This window comes from Pecten maximus, chromosome 15, assembly GCF_902652985.1.
Source record: "Pecten maximus chromosome 15, xPecMax1.1, whole genome shotgun sequence".
NCBI lineage: Eukaryota > Metazoa > Mollusca > Bivalvia > Pectinida > Pectinidae > Pecten > Pecten maximus.
In genome coordinates, this window is record NC_047029.1 from 7,924,818 (window position 1) to 7,935,736 (window position 10,919).

Genomic DNA, 10,919 nt, shown 5'->3' on the forward strand with positions numbered 1-10,919 from the left:
TCACAAGTGACTTCTTATTCAATTGACTAATTACTGACGATAAGGTTATTTTACTTAATAAAAGGTTTTTTTCTGTCTATGTTATTTACACCTTTCCAAGTATGTATACAGTAAACAAGGTTAACATTGGGTTAACCGTCAATCAATCAGATTTCCCATATGTGATCAAAAACATGAAATAAGGATGATGTTCTTTCACTTGCCAGTTCAAGAATAAATGTAGGATCCATACATATCGGGCCAAAATCGGCTCTCAAGCTATAGCTATACCGCCCAACAGAGTGAAAGGAAGGGAAGTAACACTGATAGATCAGTATGTACCAGGGTAAGTTTTCAGAGGAAAGTCATAAGTATTTGTATTTTATTTTAAATGATTCAATCATTTAAAATAAAATACATGTTTATATTTTGAAGCTCCGACCTCCTGAAGATTGAGGAAATCTAAAGATCAATTGTGAAACTGTACATAGCGCTGTTAAGTCTAACACTGCGTCGGAATCTTAGTTGGACTAAATGGACCAGTTCAATGCTCATTTCAAATGCAAAATGATAAAGTTGTAAAACATGGTAACAACACTTTACTTTTCTATTCTCAAAACAAAGATAATGTCTTGTCATTAGTCGAGGCCTTGCAACAGTTATGAAATAATGTTGATCAAACTATCGGCAGTTGGGTGCTTCGACCACAAAAACAATATTGACATAATTAATCAATATATTGATATAATTTAATCGCAATACTATAAGTGATATAATTAATTTGAATTCATGATATCAAGAATTTTCGGCATTTAGTGATATAACTGATTCTAATGTGTGATATCATTAATTCCTCTGTAACATGTTTGATGTGGTTCCTCGCGTTAATTAATGTTATTACCAAAGTCCCTCGGACTGATATGGTGGTCGCGGGATAATACCGGGACGATCTAGAAATACACATGTTCAAATTGTTATTATCTCTAAGTATTCGCATTAAGGATATAATTTGATTCATCGAATAAGTGATATGAATGAATTGAATTAATGTTGTCGATCATTTGTTCGAATTCATGATATGAATAATTGAACAAGGTCTATTTGGAATGGGAGTCGTTACGGAAAGTCCACAAAACGCCAGACAGAAATGTTGCGGTTAAGGTCAAAGTCTTTTAATACAACTCACACGAAATGACATCTTAATTGGACCTTGGTGAAATGTTGACCAATCAGATCGTACGGCGGCCATGTCGGGTTGGAGGACGCGCAGTAAAAGGTTTTCGTTTGCGTTCCCTCAAAATTCTTACATACCAATTTTTCGACCATTCAGATGCCAAGGCGGCCATATTGGTAGGGGGATGCGAAAAAACGAATGCAACAGGCACATCTACACTTGCCAAATAATTTTCCTACAAGTTTCATCGGGATTCAACTGACGGATTTCAAGAAATGTATCGGACAAGATTCAGGCGGAAAAAAGGAAAATAATAAAAAAAAGTAACATATAATGTGACCTTTGACCTACGGAATTAAAATGCAAGCCTATGCGTCCACTCTTCATATAGTATCTGTAAGACTAAAGATGGACAGAATTGGTCAGTAAGAAAGAAAGTTAACGTGGAAAAAAATCTATTTTTAGTAACATATGTAACCTTTGTACCTGTGTACCTCAAAAACATGCATGTACATCCCCTCCTCTCAACCTTTGTACCAAATATGGAGACGATTTGTTAACAAGAATACAAGTTATCGCACGGATAATAACATTTTCAGTAGCATTTCATGTGACCTCTGACTTACAAAACTCAAATGCAATCCCAAGCATCCCCTCCTCGCGGGAAACAAAGCAATATGTCTCCCTGAAACTTACGGGGGAGACATAATTAATTATAATTTTAGTCGATATATTTATATAAATTATTCCATTATTGATATAATTAATTCAAGGAATAAAGTGATATCAATACGAATTGTTGATATAATTTATTCATTAAATGATATCATAAATTAGAGTTCATGATATCGTTGAATCATTTAATGATACCATAAATTCGAATTAGTGATATCACAAATTGTAGATTTTTTTATTTTTTTATTTTTTTATTTTTTCACAAGTTTTATTTTATTCCGTATGCATCAGCATAAAGGATTATAAAATACATACACATTATAACATATTCCATTTTACAAGATGGCGGAGAACACAGTCAGCTTAATTCAAAACATAATCAATGCATCATAGCATGACGTCATCATGAAAAAGTTCATATAATAAGTAATATAAACCCTCGTTTTGGACAGTAGGGAAAACATGATCATGGATACAAAAAAAAACTGTTGATGTCATACAATAAAAATTCAATACATAACGTTAGAAAGATGGCAAATATGAACAATATCTTAACTATTTAAAAGTAATTTTCTTTTAGCCGTAGCATGAATTAAATGTCTTCCAAAATTTCTTGAAGTTTTAACATTATTGCTAGAGAACAGTTCTGTTATTTTGTAAACCGATGGTCGACAGTAAAAGTATGAATTGATATATGTAACACTTAATTCTGAATAAGTTGGATACAACAATATAAAACGAGTTTCATCTCCAACTTCATAACTTCCACTTAGCTTATATAACCTTCAGATCTAGGGATAAACATTTTTTTTTTTTTTTTGTGACCTTTAGTCTTTATTTTGTCAAATATTGTAATTTTGTATTTGTTTTGGGAAAGGGCGTTGATAAGTTGCACAAACTTGTGCCCAATCCCTTTGTATTTTTTGACAATAAAATATGTTTGAATCAAATCTTATGTACAAGAATAAAGCGAGAAAAATCACTGTCAGTATTCATTCTTTCACACAATTTAAACTGTTCATAGTGTATTACATGGTTGTTGACTAGACGTTTCCATTGGCATTTGCTTGGAAACACACCATTTTTCATAAATACATCAAGAACATGATACAAATTATACTTTTGTAGAATATTAACAATATCAGGAACAGATCCTCTGCTAAAGTGACACAAATTGAATTCAAAAAGACGCTTAATAAGAATCTCGCGTGTTAAACAGCCAACCTCCATGGTACATATTCTACCTAGAAATAACATTTTCCTTATGCTAATGTAAACCTCTATGGAAAACCAGCCAATAAGGGACGTACACATATCTGTTCTTGTTCCTACATTAAGACCTTGGATTGATTTCACAATAAAGTTTTGTGCTTTTTCTAACATGTAAAATATCATTCTTCTTTAACTGCCACAGTTCACATCCATCTAATGCTGACGGATATACTTTACATTTAACATGAAAGATTAGTAACTCCCAGACAAGATTCATAGAGTAAATTTTCAACATCGTGGGTATATGGAGGCAACTTAGGTTTTTTTTTTTTTTTTTTTTTTTAACAGCTCAAGAAATTTGTAGATTAATAATAAAACGGTACTGGAGGAACAGTCTAATCATTGACAGCGAATAACAAGGAAGGCCTTTGGTAACAGCTCCTTAGAAGTTTCCTACAATTCCGCGTATTTCTATGTTTCCAAGTGCCAATGAAACAACTATTCAATATTATTCAATGAAATTGTAATTTTTTTTATATGTGTTGAATAAAACTTAATAATACTTAGTAACACCAATTAAAGATTTTTCCCCAGTCGTCATATAGACATTTCAACTCAACAGTAGAAGCCATATTGAAAAACAAAATGGTGTGTGAAATATACTTTGCAGTTATTGCTTTGTTTGTGTACTTTAACTATACACATATAAATACACCAACTACAAATAAAAACTCATATATCCCTCCATGGACTCACATTTCGCGATATCTAGAAAGTTGTTTTTACAAGCTAATTGTCATTTACGAAAAGGGTAAAAATAAAGAAATGTACCATAAACGACAATTGCGTTGTAACATTCTCTCTTAGAGGTTACAACACAACAATTTCTCGTAATTTTACAACACCAGTCGCGTTGTCATCCTTTTTTTCCCAGAGGTTACAACGTATGCAATATTTTCTTAAACGGAACTCGGAACTGGTTCCTAGTTTCGTTTTTTTTTAAACAGAACTGAAAACTAGGACCAATTCCCGTAAAATTTATGCCTGACTGATATCTGACTTTGTACCCATTGACACATGTAGTTTTTCTTCTTCAGATTCGGGTCTCATGTTGAGATAAAGTACATAGAATATTTTCTTAAACGGAACTCGGAACTGGTTCCTAGTTCCGTTTATCTTAAACGGAACTCGGAACTGGTTCCAAGTTCCGTTTTAATTAAACAGATCTCGGAACTGGTTCCTAGTTCCGTTTTAATTAAACAGATCTCGGAACTGGTTCCTAGTTCCTTTTTCCTTAAACGTAACTCGGAACTGGTTCCTAGTTCCTTTTTCCTTAAACGTAACTCGGAACTGGTTCCTAGTTTCGTTTTTCTTAAACGGAACTGAAAACTAGGACCAAGTCCCGTAAACTTTACACGTGACTGAAAACTGCCTTTGTACCCATTGACACATGTAGTTTTTCTTCTTCAGATTCGGGTCTCATATTGAGATAAAGTACATAGGATATTTTCTTAAACAGAACTCGGAACTGGTTCCTAGTTCCGTTTTCTTAAACAGAACTGGTTTCTAGTTCTGTTTTTCTTCAACGGAACTCGGAACTGGTTCCTAGTTCAATTTTTCTTAAACGGGACTCGGAACTGGGACCAAGTCCCGTAAAGCTTCTACATAGTAGGGAACTCGGAACTGGTTCCTAGTTTCGTTTTACATAAACGGAACTCGGAACAGTTTCCTAGTTCCGTTTTATTTAAACGGAACTCGGCTCTGATTCCTAGTTTCATTTTTCTTAAACGGAACTGAAAACTAGGACCAAATCCCGTAAACTTTACACGTGACTGATAACTGCCTTTGTACCCATTGGCACATGTAGTGTTTCTTCTTCAGGGTCTCATATAAAGATAAAGTACATAGAATATTTTCTTAAACGGAGTTCGGAACTGGTTCCTAGTTCTGTTTTTCTTGAACGGAACTCGGAACTGGGATCAAAACCCGTAAAGCTTCTACATAGTAGTTCCATGTTTCTTAAACGGAACTCGGAACTGGTTCCTAGTTCCGTTTACGTTAAACGGAACTCGGAACTAGTTCCTAGTTCCGTTTTCCTTAAACGAAACTCGTAACTCGGAACTCGGAACCAACTTCAGGCTCCCTGCATCTGTTGCGTCCTTCTAGGAAACATTGAAATGCGCCCAAACAATTGTTAGAGTGGTTGACACTACACGTCACTTATACACAATTCACAATGTGTAATAAAAGTGTAGTCAACCAATCAATCAATCAATCAATCAATCAATCAATTTGTATATTAAAGTGTCATATATCACCATTACATAGTACAAGTATATAGTTACAGAGTATAAAACATAGTTTAATATCGGGGATAAGTTATCTTAATCATAATCAAATACAAAATATTGATATCCTAAAAAAAGGACTGCTACAATAAGTTTTTTTTTTATAAATAAAACAAATCACAAATTCTAATTCAGAGAGCAGGTGATTAAGACAGCCCCTAACTACCAAAATCTCTGAAATCGTACTTGCATATACATGCATGATTAATAGACTTCTTTTACAATTACTGCATTAAAACATGTCGTTTAAAGTAGTATTGAATGAAATGAATGTACATAAAAATAAAAGTTTCTTGCACTACATTGTTGTGAATTGTAGTTTCCCATGGGTTAGGGTAAGCCCTACCAGCGTGGTCTTGTAATTTCACTCTATCCATTAGCTAGATACACTTAACTGGAATATTACTATTTAAAAAAAGGATATACTCCAAAATTTATGGGGAAAAACATGTTATAAGTCTTGACATTTGTAAATGTATATAAATCGATATGTTGAATTATATTTTCAATGGCGACGTCAATTATACAAAATAAACATAAAATGTCTACTAACAGTATAGTTATCGCATTTGATATTATGTAATTATTCACGTTTAGAATAAACGGCCTGCTATCCAGTGAATTTGGTAAAAGTAATTACGTAATATTTTTAAAAATAAGTATTTCTATGTAAAATAACAAGATCTACCAGTATATATACATGACTTGGAACGAGAAGTCGTGTTTTTGTGAGGCCATTGTTATTCATCGCCATGTAAGGTTGTGCCCAAATTTATCAAGAACAGCTCACAGTAACGTGAGCTTATTTTGATATCGTCCATATGAGCCTAGAAGCGTTAAAGGTAAGACATTTGTTTTGTTTTTGTAAGGAATTATTATATATCTACTGCAGAGCTATTCAATGACTTACAATTATATACCAGAGTATGTATCATTGGTTGCCGGACAACAATATAGTAAGATAATAGTTTACTAATTCCCCGCAAATATATATAATTAATTTTTCTTTGTTTTCATGGTAAATACTCAAATATGATTGGTCGAAAAATTCTTTTCATTCTTCTATGAAAGGAATTCCGAGAATGGCGCAAAAAATGTGACGTCACAATACGACAATTGACGTTGCGTATTGATTTGAGAAAAGAATCCCATTTAAAACCAGTAAAATTGTACATAAAACATGTTTTAAATTAGAAAATCATTTTCAAAAATTAATTATAAGCGTTGATGTCAATTTTTTTTTAGTTTCATCGGGGTATGAAACAAATTTTGTTGAGAAGTTTGCAAATAAAATTTGTTTCATACCCCGATGAAACTAAAAAAAATGACATCAATGCTTAATATATACCATTAATTTTAATTTGTTACTGGATGTTAAATTGTTATTATCAACTGTCAAGAAGCATGCATTTTTGTTGTAAATCACTCCGTCTGTCCACTATAACATTTATATCTAAGACAGTCTGTCCACATATTTATGTCGAGGACAACCTTTTATCAGTTTATGGACTGACCTTGGTTAACTGTCCTAAGAAAACATCCCGAAGTTCAACGGAAAATGTCCTAGTCTGCTACATAACTCCATGTTTACACAATACTACCTGTATATTTCTAAATCACCTGTGTGTGATATGATACGTCGTGCTAGAAACTGATATGTACAGATTCCTTTAAAATGACGTCGGCGAACTGCTGTATATCAAAAAACAAAATATTTTTTCAACAAACCGGATTGGATGGAGAAAAAACACGTTATATGGCAGTTGAGCCCATACCTTTGCACGTCTAACCGGGGAACTCGACGGCCTAGGTAAAATAACTCTGGCTTTTGTTTGGTGTCCACCTAGACAGATGCCCTTTAACGACTCTGGCTGTTGGCCTCTCCTTGACACCCGTCCTCATATAACCCTTGTTAATGGTGTCTCCTTGACACCTGTCCACATATAACCCTGGCTGTTGGTGTCCATCTAGACAGTTGCCCTCATATGACCCTGGCCATTGGTGTCTCCTTGACACCCGTCCTCATATAACCCTTGATAATGGTGTCTCCTTGACACCCTTCCACATATAACCCTGTCTGTTGGTGTCTATCTAGAATGTCGTATCTCCTTGACACCCGTCCTCATATACCCGCTTGCTAATGGTGTCTCCTTGACACCCTTTCACATATAACCCTGTCTGTTGGTGTCTATCTAGAATGTCGTATCTCCTTGACACCCGTCCTCATATAACCACTTGCTAGTGGTGTCTCCTTGACACCCTTCCACGTATAACCCTGACTGTTGGTGTTTCTTTGAAACCCTTTCATATATAACCCTGGCTATTGGTGTCCACATAGGTAGTCGCCCTCATATAACCTTCGATATCGGTGCCTTCTTGAGATTCATCTCATATGTTTCTGGCTGTGTGTGTCCGCCTATATGTTGTGTACAGCTACAAACCCGAACTCAAATGATTTTAGTTATTGTTGACTTCTCCTCCACACAGCAAACGTCTGTACCAGATGAAATTGACAATACATCGTGAAAAAGCGAGAGGAAACAGACAGCCGTCTTGATATTAAACACAAAACATGCAAACGTCTACAACCACATAGATTATCATTATATATCTTATTCAAAACGAACTTACGCGATATATTTTGTAAGGTAGCATATTATGATCGAAACGACGGTTCAAACCTTGATAATGGTGTCAGTTTATGTCTTTAATAAGCCTGTAGTAGGTGCAGATTTCTTAAAGATAGATATGTGTTTAATATAGATATACATTTTCGTCCTTTGACTCTCAGTCTCAGTATTGTTAAGAAGATTCCGAGGTTCGAGTCAGTTAAGGATACACTGTAATGGTTTTGTATATTGATATTTTTTGAAATGATTGGTTAAGGCTTTCCTTGCTATTTTGGCTATGTAGAGATTAACGTATTTCAAAAGGTTTTCTAGGGCAGTATTTACCATACATGAGATTTTGACAAACATCCTCAAACAGCCTAATTTATTTGCAGGTCGTCGTTAAGCGATGTCTGGAACGGCCCCTAAATCCCGCAACAACACAGCTGTCAACAGCAACGAAGCCAGCACTGAGGAGAACAGAAATGAGGAAAACGCTGAATTATCGACAGGAATGTTTGACAAAATACGTCATGACGCAGTGTACAGGAAAAACATAATCAGCACAATATGTCTTTACTCGTCTTTTGTTGCTATGGTAGGTATAGCGTATCACAGGGACCTGGGCATTTGTTGCGTTTGTACCTACCATGTGTATAGAGCAGGGACATGATAATGTGTTGAATCTGTATGTATTTAGACCTATCCTAATGTGTATGGCACATTTACGGAGATTTTGGAGAGCTGGAATAACAATTGACAAAACAATAACAAAAGTAAAAATTCTAAAAATGCGCTTACAAACTAGAATAGTTTCTAGTACGCAAAGCCAGTAACAATTCTCAGGTTGCTGTGATATAAGAATTGAAAAGTCATATTAAATACTAAATGATGGCATTTTTTCTTCTTTTTGTCTCCAATGCATCGCTAACAAAATGATAATTCTGGTTTACAAGCAACCGGCCGCGCGAAAAAGTTTATCGTCTTTTCGCACACGGATCGCAATAACGATGGTTAGTGTGGCGAAACCCGATAAACAGCAGGGCGAAACATTTCGGATCGCTAAACAGCGACTTCATTCATTTCGTAATTTGGTGTTACAGGTTTCGCTATTTTTCCATTTTTTTGCACTTTTTGAATGGCACATACCAACCACCATATCCATCAGAAACAATCATTGATTAATCGGAAATAAAATGATTAGTTCGAATTACTACTAGATATCTTTTTTATTATTATTATTTTAATAATGTTTGTTTATATTTCAGAGTTTTGCAAAAGGTCCCGTTGGCCCGTCGTTCCTCGATCTACAGGCCATCAGCGGTGTAGGACTTGAGGGCGGCTCGAGTTTTTTCACCACCCTATATATAGGTTATATGTTGAGCGCCATTGTCAGTGGGTATTTGTTTGATAAATTTAAACGATCGCTTCTGTTGTCCATCGTCAAGTTTATACTTGCATGCACAACCATTGCCATACCTTGGTGTTCATTTTATTGGCTGATGATCACGGCGTTCTTCTTCCTTGGGGCGATGGTTGGCGCTACCGACGCAAGTAAGTATGGCATATGACATTAAAATCCGTTGATGCGGCATTAAACATAAACTTATATATTATCATATCGATTATTCATTTGGTTTTATCATATTGTTCTTTATAAAACGGTAATATCGAGAGTCAGATGAGATAAATTCGAAGAGGAAAATGTAGCTTATTTGGTCAGATGTATCAGGATAATACTTTAAGAAAACTGAATTAAGTATTTTAAACATACAGGAAAGAAATAATCTAGTTGCTTCTCGTGTGCATGGGCTCCTTTAAAATAGTTCTGAAGTATGTCTTTGATGTAGGTCAAAGGTCACAAGGTATATAAGAGTTACCATGAACCCATGTTCCAAATATGAAGTGCTAGTGGGAAAGTGTAGGACATGAGCCCGGTCACAAGTCGGGGACTAAATATGCGTTGATACAATGTCTTAATAGTAATTTTCTCACTCCTTTTTTTTCAGTTGCAAATGTCGAAGTTCAGCGTATTTGGGGTAAAAATGGTAAACCGTTTATGCAAGGCCTACAGTTTATGTACTCATTTGGAATGTCCGTGGCGCCACTAATAGCAATCTTATTTATGAACACTCCACCAAAAGTCGAAATGGAAAATGCTCTTGAGCAACTCAATGAAACATCTCTGGAAAGTAACTCGTTCATTCGAAATGAAACTGTATCACTTACAAAATCGATCGTCTCAAGCGAGGAATGACAGTCTAAGTTCTGAAGAAACTACATTTGTTCGGAGTCCGGATTTGTACAAAGCATTTATTATTGGAGGTGCAGTCAGTTTATTTGTCTGCGCAATGCAGCTTACGTTTTACTTCGTATTCGACAGACGCAATAAAACAACCGAGATAGAAACCTTAACTACAACTCCAGCCATATCGAGGCTGCCTTTGTCTCTGCAGGTTCAGGCCATATTACATATGGCGGGAATACAGGCATTGCTCAGTGGTATAGATGATACTTGGATCGGATTTCTTACAGTATTTTGTGTTAAAATGTTTGATTGGACCAAAGCTCAGGGCGCACTGTTAACATCAGTCAGCAGTTTCGTGGCCGTTGCTGGCAGATTCATTGCCATTTTTCTAGTTCAGCTTATATCTCCAATAAAACTCGTGGGTTTTCACAGCATATTAACACTGGCAGTGTTCATTGGACTTTATATAAGTGTTCTACACAACTCGAGCACGGGCATGTGGATTGTGTCTTTGGGTTTTGGATATGACGAAGTTTTCTTACCTGTGACTGTTCGAATTGCCTCTATATTTCTAGTGTTTTGCACAGCAAGCTCGGCCAGCAATCCGTTAATTCTAGGTGTCCTGATGGACAACTACTCCAACATGTGGTTTTGCTACCTCTTTCTTGCTGAGA

General features: G+C 35.4%; 1 protein-coding gene across 1 annotated transcript; it reads left to right on the top strand.

Moving 5' to 3' along the window:
* The first annotated feature begins 8,406 nt into the window (after positions 1-8,406).
* On the top strand, positions 8,407-10,254 carry LOC117344135 (sodium-dependent glucose transporter 1A-like). The gene is made up of 3 exons (XM_033906783.1): positions 8,407-8,595; positions 9,266-9,551; positions 10,007-10,254. The coding sequence occupies exons 1-3, from the start codon at positions 8,407-8,409 to the stop codon at positions 10,252-10,254; spliced, it is 723 nt and encodes a 240-aa protein (XP_033762674.1).
* The last annotated feature ends 665 nt before the right edge of the window (positions 10,255-10,919 follow it).